At 38.3% G+C, this 18422-nt stretch overlaps 2 protein-coding genes across 6 annotated transcripts; one reads left to right on the top strand and one right to left on the bottom strand.

The window, feature by feature from the left end:
* The first annotated feature begins 329 nt into the window (after nucleotides 1–329).
* On the top strand, nucleotides 330–6455 carry CREBZF (CREB/ATF bZIP transcription factor). 4 transcript variants are annotated; one of them, XM_024131736.3, is made up of 5 exons: nucleotides 336–1965; nucleotides 2177–2254; nucleotides 2491–2605; nucleotides 3335–3403; nucleotides 5160–6455. In XM_024131736.3, exons 1-2 carry the CDS (start codon nucleotides 908–910, stop codon nucleotides 2190–2192), a joined length of 1074 nt encoding a protein of 357 aa, XP_023987504.1. In that variant the 5' UTR covers nucleotides 336–907; the 3' UTR covers nucleotides 2193–2254; nucleotides 2491–2605; nucleotides 3335–3403; nucleotides 5160–6455. The 4 variants fall into 4 exon arrangements, with proteins under 4 accessions (XP_054947614.1, XP_023987504.1, XP_023987503.1 ...); XM_024131735.3 differs by lacking the exon at nucleotides 2491–2605 and having other exon boundaries at nucleotides 337–1965; nucleotides 5160–6453; XM_055091639.1 differs by lacking the exons at nucleotides 2491–2605; nucleotides 5160–6455 and having other exon boundaries at nucleotides 330–2080; nucleotides 3335–5151.
* Nucleotides 6456–10305: 3850 nt separating this feature from the next.
* On the bottom strand, nucleotides 10306–18381 carry TMEM126A (transmembrane protein 126A). 2 transcript variants are annotated; one of them, XM_028501157.2, is made up of 5 exons: nucleotides 18264–18381; nucleotides 16182–16277; nucleotides 12425–12618; nucleotides 11165–11297; nucleotides 10306–10538 (listed from the first exon to the last, which is right to left on the bottom strand). In XM_028501157.2, the coding sequence occupies exons 1-5, from the start codon at nucleotides 18305–18307 to the stop codon at nucleotides 10346–10348; spliced, it is 660 nt and encodes a 219-aa protein (XP_028356958.1). In that variant the 5' UTR covers nucleotides 18308–18381; the 3' UTR covers nucleotides 10306–10345. The 2 variants fall into 2 exon arrangements, with proteins under 2 accessions (XP_028356958.1, XP_007124997.1); XM_007124935.4 differs by having other exon boundaries at nucleotides 11165–11279; nucleotides 18264–18378.
* Between the last annotated feature and the right edge of the window lie 41 nt (nucleotides 18382–18422).

Raw genomic sequence — 18422 nt, forward strand, 5'->3', positions numbered from 1 at the left:
CTGCAACATGTTTGGGTGGTGTGTCTTGTCTGCAACTTTGGGATGATTCTGCAAAAAAAAAAAAACGTTTTACAAACATTTATATACAGATAAAGCATATATGGCAAAATGTTAATTGTTGAATTGTTGAGTCTGGGTATTGGGTACTATTGTTGAATTAGAGTTGATACTGTAATATTCTTTCACACATTCTGTATATTTGGAAATTTTTATAATAAAAACTTGGAAAAATTAAATTACATATGAATGACTTATTCACCTCTTTTTTCTTTTAGTACTCTATAAGTGTTTGAGTGAAAAGATCTTGTGATATAGCGAAAGGGGAAAGGGGCAATTCCAAGAAGAATCTGATCAGCAGTCTTAAGTTCCAGGATAACTAAGATTATTCATAAATTAGGTATCTAAAAGATAAATTCTGAGCGAGACTGGTTTCACTGGAGGTGGAAGCTAGAATACAGAGTATTGAGAAGTGAGGGCCGAGAGGGTAGACCACTTTTTCAATAAATCCCAGGTTTGTTGTTATTTTTGCGGCTGTTACTATGACATCACTGGAGATCTAGAGCTACTCCAGCTCCAGACCTCATTCGAACTCTCGCGATACTACAGCCCGGTGGAGCGCGAAATGCGGTGGGAGGGGCTGGAACGAGATCGACTGACTTCCGGCCAGGCCGTTGTCTGGGTGGCGCGGTCGAGTCATCGTTGGGCCTCGTCGCTTCCATCTCCCTTCCCAACCCCCGCCCCCCCGCCCCGGCGCGGGGGGTCGACCAGCCAAGTGGGGCGGGAGGCGACTCGGACCTTCCTCTTCATTTCGTTCTGGCCTGCTGCCCGGCTACCCGCTTGGGGTCCTTGGGGCCCGCGAGGCCCGGTCTGAGGGGCCGGGGCCTACGTGGGCCCGCCGTCGGGCCCCATGAGGCATAGCCTGACCAAACTGCTGGCGGCCTCGGGCAGCGACTCCCCAACCCGCAGCGAGAGCCCGGCGCCGGTCGCGACCTGCTCGCTGCCCCCGGACTTGACCCGGGCGGCAGCGGAGGACGAGGGGACGGCGGCGGCCGGCTCTCCCGGCCGCAAAGAGCCGCGCGGCGACGAGGGCGAGTCGGACGCCGGGAGGGGGGGCCGCGGCGTCGTGGCCGCGCGCGCGCCCTCGCCCGAGGAGATGGAGGAGGAGGCTATCGCCAGCGTTCCCGGGGAGGAGACGGAGGACATGGACTTTCTGTCCGGCCTGGAACTGGCGGATCTGCTGGACCCCCGGCAACCAGACTGGCATCTGGAGCCCGGGCTCAACTCGCCCGGGCCTCTATCCTCGTCCGGCGGAGGCTCGGATAGCGGCGGCCTGTGGAGAGGGGACGACGACGACGAGGCCGCGGCTGCCGAGATGCAGCGCTTTTCTGACCTGCTGCAGAGGCTGTTAAACGGCATCGGAGGCTGCAGCAGCGGCAGTGACAGTGGCGGCGGCGAAAAGAGGCGGAGAAAGTCCCCGGGAGGAGGCGGCGGCAGCAGCGGCAACGACAGCAACCAGGCGGCGACAAAGAGTCCCCGGAAGGCTGCGGCGGCTGCTGCCCGTCTCAATCGGCTGAAGAAGAAGGAGTACGTGATGGGGCTGGAGAGTCGAGTACGGGGTCTGGCAGCCGAGAACCAGGAGCTGCGGGCCGAGAATCGGGAGCTGGGCAAGCGCGTACAAGCACTGCAGGAGGAGAGTCGCTATCTACGGGCCGTCTTAGCCAACGAGACCGGACTGGCTCGCTTGCTGAGCCGGCTGAGCGGCGTGGGACTGCGGCTGACCACCTCGCTCTTCAGAGACTCGCCCGCCGGTGACCATGACTACGCTCTGCCCGTGGGAAAGCAGCAGCAGGACCTGCTGGAAGAGGACGACTCAGCCGGAGGAGTGTGTCTTCATGTGGACAAGGATAAGGTGTCGGTGGAGTTCTGCTCGGCGTGCGCCCGGAAGGCGTCGTCTTCTCTTAAAATGTAGGGTCAAGTAATCTGCTCTTTATCCGCGTTTACCCCTTTCAACTCCCTTACACCATGTAAAACACCTTAGTGGGACATCTTCACTGGACACATTTCAGAGGAGGAAAAAAAAGTAATATTGAATCTTTAAGTGTTTAGCTAAAAGCATGAATGTGACACTGTAACCAACTCCTAATGATAACATGTCACTATTAAATCTCTCTGACAGTTTCTTTTTTAGGTGATTTCCTTCCTGCCAGGCTCCGTTGTAGGGGTTACAGAACAGTCGTTCCCGCCTCACAACCTGGTAAGGATCCATCTCTTCACGTAACGCTCATGCTCTGCTGCTTAGTCTACTTTAATGGGCAACATCTCAATTTGTGTGTGTGTGTGATTTTTTTTTTTTTTCTTTTCTTTTTTGGAAGGTGGGAGGGGAATCTAATTTGGGCCCTGTCCACCCTGGAAACAGACTTGTGCTGGTCAATATTGTATTCAAGTTGCTTCTTCTGGTTGAAATAGCTGTTAATGTGTCCCCTTGTTCAGACTTGCGTGTACCTAGCTCTTCTGTCCCCAGTGTGGACATGGCCTTGGATGACATCGGTTCCAACTGTACACAGAAAGCTGCTAATAGAGATACAGTTTGGAGAAAGTGACACAGGTGAAGTTGAATGGAAGTTCCGAGTTGTACAAGGTGCAAATTGGAATTCCAATTTTAGAGCAACTTTTCAGAGGTTGACAATAAGTACTTGGGGCATACACAAATGTGATAGTTATTTTGCGGAGATGACAGAAATCTCTTAAATATTCAAGAATGCCTTTTAGTTTTCGTAGATCTAGATATACAATCTATTCAGATTAATAGATTTTTATATCTCACCATTAGAGAAGTTGGAAATTAACATGCATATCAGACTCCTGTGTTAGTTACTTAAAGGAAGAATAAGAATGGTTAATGAAATGTTTCTTTGAGGACCAGCACAGTGATTTACCCTATCACTGAGTATGAATAAATTGTTGAACACCTTTATTTTTGTTGTATTAAAATTTTAGGTTAAATTTATGTATGATTAGATACTGACGGTTATGAAAATGTGAATGAAAACGTGTAAAGTGAGGCTTCACAAAGAATCTTATTCTCCATACTTCAAGGGTATTTGTCCTATTTAAAAGTAAGTTTTAAAATTGAGTGACTTAGTGACACGATTGACACTTTTTCCAAAGTTGGGACATAGTCTTCCTTTGAAGTACTCTATTATCTATTGTCCAGTTGTATAGATTGAGTCACAGTGTCTTTCAGTGTAAGAGACATTAAGAAATTCTTTGTGAAACATCACTGTTTGATAAAGTATATACGTATTTAGCATCCTTGTTTTTCTTTGTGCTAAAGTGGATACAGCTGTTGGGGCAGAAGAGACGGGACCAGCTGCTGGCCACATTTCCTGCTTTATTTTAAAAGGTAGTATAAGAAATGAGGAAAAAGAGGTAATATCAGGGCTTCTGCTTTTATTTAAAAATGTTCATAATTAAAAGGTATTTTCCAGCAGTCCAAAGATGTAAGTTATCTTACATATAAAATGTTTTATTTTGTTGTTATTTGGTTATGAAAATGGAATCTTGTTCTTGAAGAACTGTAAATGTTTTGTTGCTAGATAATACACTTTTGAGACCTAACTTGGTCTCTGGTTTCCAGTGCATTACAGCATATTTTGTAAAATCATCTACTGCACTTGAGCATGAATGGATAGTAGCCAAACTCACAACCTGGAGTGATGAACCTGCTTATACCTAAGTGCAGGAGCAAGCCCCTCACAATGCAGCTGCATGGATTTTTAGTGCCTACTGAATTATATATATAAATAAATATAAAAACCAAAAGTAGTTGGAAAAGTTATTTGAAATGACTAATTTGTGCTATCTTTATGGAATATGTTAAATGTAGCTTTTTGAAACAGAAGCCTTGAATTGAAAGTTAATTAATACTTGAACATTTTGTATATATTTCTTTGTATATAATTTTGTGCAGTACCAATGACAAAAATATGGTGTCATAATAAAACCAGGTTTGTTGATCTTTCAGTCATGGGCTCAAAGAATTTATTCATCTCTAACATGACATTAGAAAATAATGGATGAAAATAGGAAAAATGATTGTTGTTAATGCTGTGGGTCTTAAAAGGTTCTGGAAGCAGTAAGTGCGTTTTTCTAAAAATTATACCATTCCCTCGGAATATTTTCTTCCTAACGTCAATGATTTTCCTGCATAATTTGAAGTTTGGGGCTGGGGAGAAACAGTAGTCAAAGCTTTCTGAATTGGGATGCTTTGACATTCCAAGTATAGATTTTTAGAATGTCATTTTATAAATGGCAGTTTTTGGAAATACTTGATTAAGAACTTTTGAAAATGGAGATTAGTATCGACTATTTTAAAAGCTGCTTTGTTAGGTTGCTTCTGTTTTAACTGTCTTTTCTTAGTTTCCATTTCATTCTCTTTTTTTTCTAATTTTGGTAAACTAGTGATTTTGTCATTTTTTGCATCAGCGTCATGGTCTTGTTTTTACATGGTATTGCATGTATTTAGGACCTATCTAACAGGGGCTTTAAAGAAATTTGGTCATATTTATGTGTGAACACATTTTACTGTAAATGTTTGGGTTTCTGAATTTACAACAGATATGTTTATTTCAGTATGTAGTAAACAGTATCTTAAAGTGTCCTATTCACTACTTGTTAATTAAAAGTTATGATTAATATGAAACTGTTGTCTTACTATTTTTAGAAAATGGTGTTCTGAATGATTAGTAGTTGGATAAAGGAGATTTCTGGAATATAATATGGATTTAGAAATTTTCAGGTTTGGCTCTATTTACTGTAATGGATGAAAGCAATTTAGTGTTTGGGGAATCTTTTCTTTTTAATTTTTTTTTTCCTAATTGTGCCTCTGAGGCAAAATGATAACAGCAAGTACTAGAGTAAAGATGTAGCTTTTAATGTTTGTCTTCTGATGGTGACAGGAATTTATACATTAATTGAACTAACACATCATATTGACTTAATGTTTCTGCACTTCCTTGACCAAACCTAACTAAAAAGTCCACGTTTGTTAAAATGTAGTCACACCTCTGATATAATCCGACAAAAAGTGTTCGAAATATTTTAAATATTTGTGCATTTGATAATCACTAAATTAATCTCTCTCTCTTCTCTTTAAACAGCTTAGCAGTGTCTGCAAAAACGAATCTTTTCCTACAACCTGTTAACTGACTGGACTGATGGTAACAAAGTAATTGTGGGAGCCATGTCGGTCAAAAATTTGGCATCTGCTGAAAAAAATGAATGCCATTTTCAAGTTCCCAAATTACTTCTATACTGATTTCACTTTTCAGATTTCACTTTCCAGAAATGGAGATATGAAAAGATTCTCTGGAATCCTTGAAAGACTTAATAGAAATACATGAGACAAAGTTAATTTTGGAACAAAATTATACTTTTTTTTGTCTTTCATGGGAGTGATACTCAGTTCTTTGCATACCTTTTAAAAATTGTAACCATTGGAGAAGAGAATGATAGTATTTCATCAAGGAATGTTAGATTCTTTACATAATCAAGCGCACATTCTGTGGAATTAGATTTAGTGGAGTAGAATTACATAAACAGGCCATCAGTGATCACAGGCATATCACGAGTTTGTATTTATTTCCTGGAACATGAGAACTAATCTGAAGTACAGACAGACGTTGCTGAGTAGAATATAAAAGTTAATGTAAAGTCTTTAAAGAGTAGTCTTTTAAAATAGATGCATTGATTTGTCTGTATATCTTTGAAAAATTGATTATGATTAAATGTGTGGGTAGTTAATTGCGATTCAGGGTAATGCCAAGATGTGTGGATTCTGAGGTTTTTGGCTTCTTGAGCTTTTTCCGAGGACTTATTAAAAATATTTTGAGGTTTCTAATGAATGGTATACTAGTTTCTACTGTTTTATATTAAAATTTCTCTAGTATGTAAGGGCTTTAGTATTCTGGATGATGGGAGTGGCTTTTTTCATGGAATATGGTTGTTTTACTTAATTGAAACATTTTTCCAGTTCATTACAAGTGTGAAAAAACACTCAAAACTCTGGTTGTTTTATTTCATTTTTGTTGGATTATGTTAATACATTCTTTCACCTGGTCTAGACTGAGTCATTTTATCTTACTGACTCATTTGGGAAGTGTGCAGATGATAGAAGTGGGAGGGGGTAGGAGATAGGCTCTTATTTTCTTTCCAGAACGATTCATCATAATAACTATACAGTTTGGTTATTGTATGGTGATATAAAAAATTTATTAAATCCACTCAGTTTCTTGTAATGTAAGTGTATTCAGTGTCTGATGCCAGGCAGCAAAGAGCACTCCCAGTGGCTTATGCTTATGTGATTGATCGATGCTCCTACAGTATGAACAGTACAGCTGGTTGTATTGTAACCAAAATCAGGTAGGCATCAACACTATTTGGTGACTATAACTACTGCTTTGATAGAATAGAGTGGATAATTCACTGGTAATGAGTCATTACCTTTTAAAGTACGTGATTACCTAGTTCAGTATTTTGGAGGTATGCTTTTAAGCTAAACAATCTTATGACTATTTAAGGTTGAATAGGTAGTAAAATATTTTCAAGTGTTTAGTTTTTTTCCCCAGGCTATCAATACAAAGTTTTGAGACCTTCCCAAATGGTTATATTTTTATATTTTACTGTACTGTTTTTTTGTTGAGAAACCAGGTAGTTACCATTTAAGCCAGGGATCACAAAGGGGAGGTCCTCCATTAGAAACTTGTAAAGTGTTTGGCCAGCACAGTATTTTTTACATATTTGAACTTGAATACCTCAATACTCTCTCTGCCAGTCACTCCCTATTGTCTTATAATACCAGACTGAGCTCAGAGCTCTGACCTAGACTGCAAGTGGTCATTTACATGCAGTTTTAAAGTGCAGAAAAATTAAACTGGAGATAATTTAAATTTTATTCAGAAAGTAAATTACTTTATGGTTAGCAACAAATCATGTAATATTAGAGGAAAAATATTTTTTAAAGATAAAGGTTAAAAGAAAGTTGTCCTGTTCATTGCTTTGGTTACTCATAGTGTTTTTATTCCTAGTTTTTTACGTTTCCCCAATTTGTACATTCAGGATTTCTTAGTTAGCCGTTTTACCCACTTTTTAAAAAGAAACCAGGTCACAGTGGGCTTTCATAATTTTTTGTAGTTTTTTTTTGGCCATGCCACGTGGCTTGTGGGATCTTACTTCCTGAACCAGGGAGTGAACCTGGGCCCTTTGCAGTGAAAGTGTGGAGTCCTAACCACTGGACCTCCAGGGAAGTCCCAATTTTTTGTAGTTTTGTTGACCCAAAATTTGTTGAAATTCATCTTTTGCTCAATTTTCAGTTAATCTAATTTAAAAATCTAGTCACTTGGTGTTTTGAACATTCGTGTAGCTGTTAATATGTACGGATTTGAATTTTATTGGTGGCCCAACTTCCTTTAAAGCGTGCCATCAAATTCTGTTTCCTTTTTACCCACTGAGGTCAAACCCCCCTGGCTTCTGATGTACCATAGTCTGGGGTTTACAAATTAACATCTTAATTTAAGTATAGTATATAACATGAACCTTCTTTTTTAAAGCAAAATAACTACACAGAATAAATTTTGAAAGACAGCTTTAAATAGTTTGTTTACTTTGACAGAATTGAAATAAACTATTTTCCTGACTGAGGCAGTGTTCTTTAGGTCTTAGCTAAAAATGACTGTTTCCTTAAATTGTAATGCAGATCACAGCAGGTTCACACAAATTTGCCCCCTGACCAAAAATTTTGGTAAAGTAGATTTGTAGCAACAGGTTTAAAGTAACATGTTCTTTGGCTTATGTTGCCCATTTCTACTAACTGGGAAGATGATTTAAGAAAAATATGGTAGAGGACAGATGTTAGAAATAGTTTTTGGTTGCAGAAACCATTGTAAATTTTTGTATGTTTATAGATGGTGGTATGCTAGGGAGTAAGTACGGTGGGAGTGTTTAAGGATAAGTAAGGAAACAATTTGCGCTAAATTATCCATTTAGTAATATCAGTGGGTTTTGAATTATCTGAGTACATTACACCATTCTCTCTTTTTAAAGGAGTCTAATTCAGTAATTTGGGTTTCTTATTTTTGAAGTTAGGAATTTTAATTCTTTTTTTTTTTTTTAACTGTGATAAGTAGAATTCTGCTTTAAATAAAAATGACAGCACACATAAAATGTATAATTTTGGGTCAGACAGCTTCTCCTGCTGCGGCACACAGGCTCCGGACACGCAGGCCCAGTAGCCATGGCTCACGGGCCCAGCCGCTCCGCGGCATGCGGGATCCTCTCGGACCGGGGCGCGAACCCGGTTCCCCTGCATTGGCAGGCGGACGCGCAACCACTGCGCCACCAGGGAAGCCCCGGGTCAGACAGCTTTATCGTGGTATTTTAGCTTGTAAAATAAAGTTTTTTGGTTTTATTTTTGCCTTTTATATATGTTTTTCCTAGTTGTAAAGGTAAAGCATATTCATTTCAGAAAGCTGGGATTATCCAGAAAGGAATCAGAATGAAAAGAAAAATCCACCTTAATTTTATAACCCAGAGAATATCCACAGTAAAATACATTCTTTTGTCTGATAATTGGGATCATTTTTTTTTATCAAACATAGTTTGATAGGGAATTTTTTTAAATAATCTGTTTCTATTTGGTTTTGACTTGGCTTGTGTGATTCTAGTTCCCCGACCAGGGATTGAACCTGTGCCCTCAGCAGTGAAAGCGTGGAGTCCTAACCATTGGACTGCCAGGGAGTTCCCTTGTATTTTATTAATTGAATTTTAAATCTTTGGCTGCACTGCTTTCTTTAAGGGACACTGAAAGCCTGTCCCACTCTCAGAGCTGCCTTTTTTAGGTGACAGGCTAAATCCTTTCATATAATTTTAAGTAGCATAAGATTATTTAACAGATATATCACTATATTTGAAAAGAATAGTTAAGATGCTTGTGAATGTGGTCTTGGATGACACAAATATTATTTGGTATGACTGGCTTGTTTCATAAGAAAGTGTTGGTCTAGCTCTGCATTGTGAACTACTGAGGCTATTATCCACATGTGGCTAAACAATTTAATTAAAAGATTCAGTTATTCAGATGCACTAGTCAAATTTTGGGTGCTCAGTAGCCACATATGGCTAGTGCTAACATATTATCAGTCATATATAAAATATTTCCTCATCATCACAAAGTTTTGTTGGCCAATGCTGATTTAGATGCTGTTACATAAGAAAATGGTTTCAAGAACTGAGATGAAAACTTTTAGGAAGGGAAACACAATAGATCATTTCAAAAATTTAAATGATCTATTTTAGAAATTGAGGAATAGACCTAGGATATTTCAAAAAACAAAACCTGAAAGAATAGGAAGAATATGGCTACCTCAAATTTGAGTGCCTGATGACAGGTGCTACGTTAAGTCAACTTACATATTTGATACCAATCTGGAGTGAGGTTACTGATGAGGAAACTGAGGGCCAGAGAGATCAGTTAACTTGCTTAGCATCATAGAGCCAAAAAAAAAAAAAAGGCTCAGGTCTATGTGCTTCTAAAGAACTATACCACACTAGATGAAAGCTTCAAAGATAGAATTTGCCTTTTGTAAGAGTATAGCTTTCCAATGATATAAATAAGATGACTTTTTTTTCCGGACGCGCAGGCCCAGCGGCCATGGCTCACGGGCCCAGCCGCTCCGCGGCATGCGGGATCCTCCCAGACCGGGGCGCGAACCCGGCTCCCCTGCATCGGCAGGCGGACGCGCAACCACTGCGCCACCAGGGAAGCCCAAGATGACTTTTGAAGTAGGTAACTATCATTAGGACAGCTCAAGCTGAGCCTGAATAATCATCTGAAGAATACTGGGAATTGATCCCTCTGTGAGGAATGTTTTTAAATATGTTCTAAGATTCTATGAAAGAATAATACCTATGGAAACAGTGAATTGAGAAAATGAAGTGTAACGTTTCTGTAGTGTATTGATAACTCCCTGCCCTGGCCCCTGCCATTTTCATTCCTGTTTGGATTCTTTATGAGGTTTTCAGTGAAAACTGCTGTGTGGTTTTTTTTCCCTGTGTTACAGACCAAACTGCCTAATGTAAAGGAGTAGGGCAAGCAATGTGGGAGAGACGGTATTGGGAACACTAGAGAAGTAGGCTCTTGTCTAAGTGGGTAGTGTTGAATAATTTATTCAGCCTTTTGTTGTAGATCCCAGAATTGTACCTCATGTGATAAATTACAAGTCTTATTTATTCATACTTAGATGTAGGTTATTTTTACAGTTTTATTTTTGTGTACAGATTTGCTTAACGATCACTGAATTTCTAGGTCAGGTTCAGGTAACTGAAGAGCCTTTATAAGTAGTTTATATTGTCTAGACCCAAGGTATGCTGCAAACCCAGTCTGGAGCAAAATGGGAAATAACATCTTTCTAAAGACAGGCTTAGAAATCCTAATCCAGTAATTTAAGATGTTTCCTTTCTCGGGTAGCAGGGCTGAGTTATACCTGTAAGAAAACATTGAGACAGTTCACTAGAAGAGACAGTTGTATCAAGTGGCAAATCTATGTACAATACATATTAATTCCAGAAGTCTTAAAACTAGCTTAGGTAAAGACTGAGGTAATGCTATTCTCTTCAATGTCTATTAGTCATAAAAACTGTCCTTTTGTTTTCTTTGGCCCTTTTCTCCGTTTCACCTCTGGAAGCTCATATAGTATGAGTTCATCAGAGAATAACTGAATTATTTTGGCTTATAGCGAGACATTTTCTGATGGAATTTTCTTTTAGAGGAAGTACTCAAACCCTAAGAACATTATGCATATAATGTAGCTTTCATGCTTGTCACAGTACTTTTTGCAGCTTTGTAGCTAGCATTCAATATATAAAGTTAAGAACCTGAACTACACACCCAAGAGGCAGTGTGATAAATTTCTAGAAGTGTTTTCAAATTCTTGAGAAGTATTCTTTGATTACCCAGAAAAAACAAGTCTTGTTAAGTCTCTCAAGTCAAACAGGTAACATTGCCTTAAAAATAGAAAATGTACTTGCCGTTTTAAAGTTTGCATTTTCTAGGCAATCATTTATATATATTATTAAAGTTTTTCGGTATAATTATGGAAAACAATCCTACCTGGCTGCTAGGCCACCATTCACAGGGATAGCCAAGAAAACAGGGTACAGGCCACCAAAAACAAGACCAACCAGTCCACCTCGTGTTATGGTACAGGTTTCACAATGTAAATCACCTAGGAAATAAATTAGTTCTGCAAATGGATAGTCAAGCAAACATTTAAAGAATGCAAGGTCCCCTTATATGTATCACAGATACTCAATTTTCAGGCAGTAATACAGCAAATACATTTCTGCAAGGCATGTTAAAAGGTATAATTACACATATGGATAATCTAAAACAGCCAGGAATAACTGATAAAACCATCAGGAAAAATTCCCTAATTTGTTTTGAACTTGAATATAATACTCAGTTTGCACTGCTTCTAGCTTTTTGCGCATGTATTAGCAAACCTGAGCTAATATTTTTGTCTTTAAGAAACTTTTTTAAACCCATGGGAAATTGAACAATTTGATTTATCTTACATTTTTACATTAAACAGTGTGATTTTATTTTTATAAAATTGTTTATTCATTTCCAGATTAGTACAAGGTACTAAAAATAGAAAGCTAAGCTAACCTATGTTTTCACTCTTTCTGTTCAGTTTATTGTGCAGTAGGTTTCCCTGCACATAAAAATTCTTTCCACACTGATCTTGGGGATTCAAGCAAATACTCATCTAATTTAAACAAATCTGAAGTAGCACTTAAGAGAATTTAAATGGACTGCCTCGTAATAATTTTTTTAAATTATTAATCAGAAATTCTTTCATGATTTAGCTATATTTGGAGTACTCAGCAAATATGGTGAACTGTCCAAAAGAAATCAAGTCTCCATGTATTTGATAACTATTGCACATATACACATTTAGTGCTTTTAGAGATTTAGTGATTTTTATGGGAACAAGATAAAGAGTCTTGTTCCCATAAAAATTTTTTTCCCCTTAAGAAAATTCTATAATTTTTTTTAAATTAAGGCAGTCAGCATTTAAAAAAAAACAAAGTTTCCAAATATTTCTTACTAAACACTGTGGGAAAGATAAGTTAGATAAAGGAAAGTATTTAGAATTACTGTGTATATATTTTACTTGTTTGGTAGACCATGCTAATCTGAATTAATTGCTGCTTTACATAGAGAGGCTAGCAAGGTTCAGTCTTATCCAAGCAGTGACTATATTACAGCATATAGCCAATTGCTATGATTATTTAAGGGTTAATGTAAGGTGCAAATAATGTACATATACCAAAGCAAACTTGCTGGTGACAGTGAAATAGAATTTACCTGTATTCAAAGGTAAACTTACAAAGCCTTTGTAAGATACGTGTGCCGTCAAAAATGGGATCACTGCCATTGGTAAGCCAGCAGCTACACGAGCCTGTGTCACATGTAGGATGCGTCGAAAGAGACTATTCGCTATTAGGCCACAAAGGGCAGCATTAAGTCCAATATATGTTGATCCATTTTCAAGCAGATTCCTGAGTCGGTGAGAAAAAACAGTAACTGTTTTTGGCTGTATTGCGTGTGTAAGCTCTCCAACAATTCTGGCGTATGTTACAGAACTTATCAGGACTTTAGGGTTAACAGGATCCACATTTATATCTTATAGCTCCATAAAACAAAAACCTTTTAAAATCATTATGTTTTACATATAGATTTTTATTCTGAAAGGCTTTGAATCTGGTCAACACTTTAAGGATACAGTGATACATTTAGTTTTGCTAAGTGTATTGTGGGATTTTGCAAAGAATATTGGTATGGAAATTCCACCCCCCCCCCCCCCCCCACCAAGTATATAGCAGGGAAGAGCTTCTGAAGAGTCTGACTTGGATGCCTCTCTAGGCTCCCACAATACCCAATACTTACTTCTGTAGCAAAACACATTATAAGGTGGTACTAGCTTATCACAGATTTACCTGTCAGGCTTCCCAACTAGTCTGTGAACAACTTGAAGACAGTGGATACAAAGATATAAATATCTTGGTTTCAACAGCACCTGGCACACAGAAGGCATTCAATAAGGTGAAACTGATGTTTCCTTTTACTCTTCCTTGAAGCATTAGAGTCACGATTAGCGGGGTGGAGCAGTACTAACATTTAAGGGATACTCTATGCTAGGTACTTTATAAGAACTCATTGAAATAAGAATAAATTGATGTTTTGGGATAGTAAGTGGTAGAACTGGTTTTTAAGGAAGGCATGTATGAGATTTAACATGCATGTTCTATGCATTCTTTAGTTTTGGGGAAAAAAAACTAAAACTGCTGAATATTGAAAGTATCCAATTCAAAGCCTTCAGCCTATCACTTAACTTTTTTACCATCTGCTTTGCTTCCTATAACACAGGCTTCAACCTCTTAATTGCCTCATTACTCTTAATTAGCCACACTAGCCACACACAATATCCTCTCTAATTTTTATGGTTAACACTCACCTTAAGACAGGTTTTCTAGGAATTCCTAATTAAGCTTTCTACATTGTGTAAGGTACTACTTTTCTTACGTGTCACTTTGCAATCACAATGGTACTTGTCATTCAGTCATTGAGCACTTATTGCATGCAGCAAACTTGGTAATGAAGGCACAAAAAATTATCTTCAGTGTTTTCATAGTTTATTATTGGAGAATGCAAGATATGTAAACTTGATATATTGGACTGGCCAAAAAGTTCGTTCGGATTTTTCCATGAAAAGCCCAAATGAACATTTTGGTCAACCCAATATAACAAAAGTGTATTAAAATGGTAATGTTAGTACAAGGGAGGCAGTTTAGAAACTTAGGGTACATAAGACAATATTTAAATTGTGATGAGGGCCTAGAGAGCTATCAAACAACACAACACATGAATGTGAAAAGACCTGTGTATTCTTGTGGGAGCTGAGGGAATGGGAAACTTGAGCACTTCCTCTAAAATATTTTTATCTTCATAACAATACTGTGAAATATGTATTATCTTCATTTTTAGTCATAGGAACAAATGCTCAGGTAAATAATTTGCCCATATAATATATTAATTATAATTATTATAAATATATACATTGTAATATGTTGATATATTAATGTTAAATATTATTAAAAATTACATAAATAAGTACCTAAATATAACGAGTGTAACTGGAATCTGAATAGCAGATTTTAATTTCCTGTGGCTTAAAGTCACATTGTTTAGTTAATAATTCAATACAAAATTGTTATTATCTAGCAGTCCCATTGCCAGTGTTCCTAAAAAGTGCCTATACAATTAGAAACGTGAACTCAAGATTTTTTGGCATGATAATACCCATAAAATAACTAGATACATGAACTAACACATGAAATATAAGACCAGAAATAACAAGTGGCAATGAAATAGATGGCACATGAAATTATTTTGTAAATTAGAAAGTAAAGTGTTTGATACTAAAGTTTCATACACTTAAGAACTTTTCAAATAACTATTAAACATATCTAAATTGGTAATGCAAGAAATGAGGATTCAAACTTAGGAGAACTAGGATAGATAAAATAGAAGCAGAGGAAAAATAGCGAACAAAGCAAAGATGAGATGCTGTCATCTGCCCTGTTTAGGTGCCACTGTTCGAAAGCAGTTTATTCCAAATTAAAGCTTACTTTGCAGTTCCAGATTACTTCCTCATTGATTATTATTTCTAATTTGGTGAAAGTCCCAGTAACACTGCCTGCTTGCTTCTCTTCAAGGCTGTCACATCTCTATTCTTCCTGGCTTTCCCTACCTTACTGGCCTGGAAACATGGGCACATGTCTTTTAATTGCTTAAAAAGTTTCTGTTTGCCTCTGGAAAACAATAACAAAAACGATGTACAGTGTGTGTCTGTGGTTGGGGGAGAGGGAGGTTGGATATACATCTTATTACTGCCCTTGGTTTATGGGTTCCCTCTTGTTGAACTGGTGTCAGCAAGACTGGAATTTGTACAAGATAGTAAGATTATACTTCCAAAACGTATTTCAAATCCATCCTTTTTTCACTTCAACTGCCACCACCACTCACCAGGATTACTATGCCAGTTTTCCTACTGGTCCTTTTCCTTTTCTCGCCTACCTTAAATCTACTTTCCAAAAAGCAACTGTAATGTTCTTTGGAAATGTTAGCTGGATCATTCCCTGCTTAAAACTCCTCCTGTTCCTTCAACCTTATGCCTCCTTCCCTTGTACTTTAGTAACACTGGTTCCTCAGATATGACAAACTCGTTGCTGTCCTGCGGTGTAGGCATATGCCATTCCTTCTTCCTCCCCAGGCTGACTCTTCTTCATCCTTTTTGGTCTCAGAGTTTCAGTTTAAATGGAATGTTAGAGAGGCTGCCTGAAGAACATTTTGTGGGAGAGTACTGGAGTTCACTCAGCGTTGTCTTCAGAGATCAGTATGTTTCCTATATAAATTTAATATCTTAAAGATCTTTTAGCCATGATCCCATTTCTCTGACATTCCTTGTCTAGCTATGTGTGTTACATGGCACTCTCTTAGACTGGTAAGTGTAGTGATAGAAATGAATTGAGAAAGAAGACAGTTTAAAACCTATTTTAAAGGTTTGTTATTTAAATTAGTCCATAAATATATACATCTGCCTATACTCTAAGCCAAATGGAAAAACTGGGAGAACTATCAGATGTGCAAAGAAATGAATTTTAGCCTTGACTTAAAGGAAAATGGCTAATCTCTCTGAGCCTTGGTTTTCTCATCAATGTAAGAAAAAAAATCTCAATTTCCTTCTGACATTCTGTTTGTTTATATTCAAACCAAATAAATTTGAGATGAATCAATGATGAAAATCCACTTGATAAAAGAATTTTTTAATTAATAAGGGATCTAGGGCTTCCCTGGTGGCACAGTGGTTGAGAGTCTGCCTGCCGATGCAGGGGACACGGGTTCGTGTCCCGGTCCGGGAAGATCCCACATGCCGCAGAGCGGCTGGGCCCGTGAGCCATGGCCGCTGAGCCTGCGCTTCCGGAGCCTGTGCTCCACAACGGGGGAGACCACAACAGTGAGAGGCCCGCGTACCACAAAAAAAAAAAAAAAGGGATCTTACCTTTCTGCTTCTGGAAGTTGGTTAATTTTTCTGGTTATGATTTCAATTAAGTTCTTCTTGACAGTACCATCTGCTTTATGATTTTCCATCTTGAGCCTTAAATTAAAATGTCATTTTTCAATAATGTGTATCTATAGAAAAACAGCAAAAGGGCTTATAAAAAGCCTTTGGAAGACCATAAATGTTTAATTTTAAAAGTAGCCATAGCTTTATTTCATAATCTGAATAATTAGTGCATTAGACACCCCCCCAAAAAACCCCACAATTCTATGAAATAGAAACCAGAACATGGAAGACAACACATAAAGCTTATAGGAAATACAGAATATCTTTGTAACCCTTAAAAATATTGTAAATTTGCAAACAGCACTAACCATAAAACACATAAAGCTAATATTAAACTAATATTAACCAATTAAAATGAACTTGTGTTTATTTACAGATACCATAAAGATAAGCCAGTTGGGGAGAAAATGTTTGCAATATAACTGACAAAGGAGTAGTTGGTACCCAGAATATGTAAAGTATTGAATAGTACAAATCAATAAGAAAAAGGCAACCAACGCAATACAAAAACTAACAAAAGGTTTGAAAAGGCACTTCACAAAGAGGAAAGTCAGACAATAAATATGAAAATATGCTTAACCACTATAATCAGGAAAATAGAAATTAAATTTCAATTACTGGTAAGAATGTGGGGTAACTGAAACTCATGTGCTGCTGGTGGAAGCATAGGTACAACCACTTTGGAAAAGAATTTGGTACTTAATAAGTAGAAGACACATACACCCAGCAATTTCACATCTAGGAATACCCTAGAGCAGAGGTCAGCATCTAAAGGGCCAGAAGGTAAATATCTTAGGCTTTGCGGGTCACATAATGGTCTTTTGTCGAATACTTTAAAAAAAAAACTTAAAAAATATAAAAATCATTTTGGTTGGCCATAAAGAAACAAGCGATAGGCTTCGTCTGGTCCACAAGCAGGTAGTTTGTTGATCTCTGCGCTAATTGAGGTGAATAAGATTAAGGGAATGGGTGAATGATGAATTTTAGCCTGAAGATTTAGCTCATTAAATAAGATTTCAGGGTAGCAGAGTTAAGAAAAGCAAAAAGTTCAGAAAGAACCAACAACATGACTGAAATTTAATTTTCTTGGTTCACTATTCATTTGCTACAAGATTGTAACACTAACAAATATTTACAGGGTAGCCATTTAGATGGCTTGGAAAATGTTCAGTACACTGAATTTCATATCCCTAAACTTAAAGTTAACATAAGTAGTGCAATGCAGGCTTAGACATTTACGTCTGGGTTTCCCGGACTCAAACTTTCTGAGGGCCTTGGTTAAAATAACGTTAAGATCTCTGCCCTACAGGAACTTTGAATAATTTTATGTTGGGGGGTTGGGGGTGTGGTGGAGAGAGAGAGAAAAACAAGTAATCCAGTATCTATAAAGTGTACAGTGTATATGTCTGAAATACTATTACATCAGGAAGTCCAGCTTAATGCTATCACTAGTTTTCTGTTCTATGCTGTGCATATTGGTGAGGTTCCTGGTTCTGTGAACTAGCCATTTCTAAGGTGTCGCTATTAAAAGTCACCCTTAATTCGGTAAAAGTTCTGATCTGGCAGCGCGCAGTAGGCCATTGTATCCCGGTTATTAATAATAAATCCCTATCAAAGACAATGCCAAGTTTAAATATTACAAACATTTCAAAAGGCTTTTGCATTAGCTATCTCACATCACTCAAGATAGCTCCCGAGATAGACAAATGAGGAAAGTGGGGCCTCTGAAAATTAAATTAGGCCAAGGTCACCCTGTAAATTGGCAGTAAACCCGGGATTAAATTCAAGCACAGGCTTTTGTTTTTTGCCCCCTATAGGCTTAATTTAAATATAAGATCTTTTTTTCTAGGGTGGAAAGTGTAGGGACGGTAGGTGCGGTAGAACCGACTCCCCTCCTCCCCTTGCGACTCAGTCCCGGGATCTCATTCCCACGCTGCGGTTGAACAGCATGTCACCACGCTATGCTTCTCTTGATATTCGCCTTTTCCTGCACCCCTTTACCCGGAATGCCGGTACCTTGCGCTCTCCTCCCAGCAGTCGCTGCCTTCTCCGGCCTCCATCAGCCACGCGAGTGCTCACTCCAACCTTCGCTCGAGTCGCCCGGGCGTAGCCATTTTGGTTGACACGTGACACGGCCCGAGGCGGGCACAGGGTCGCTGCCGGGCCGCTGATTGG

This window comes from Physeter macrocephalus, chromosome 16 (assembly GCF_002837175.3).
Source record: "Physeter macrocephalus isolate SW-GA chromosome 16, ASM283717v5, whole genome shotgun sequence".
Classification (NCBI taxonomy): domain Eukaryota; kingdom Metazoa; phylum Chordata; class Mammalia; order Artiodactyla; family Physeteridae; genus Physeter; species Physeter macrocephalus.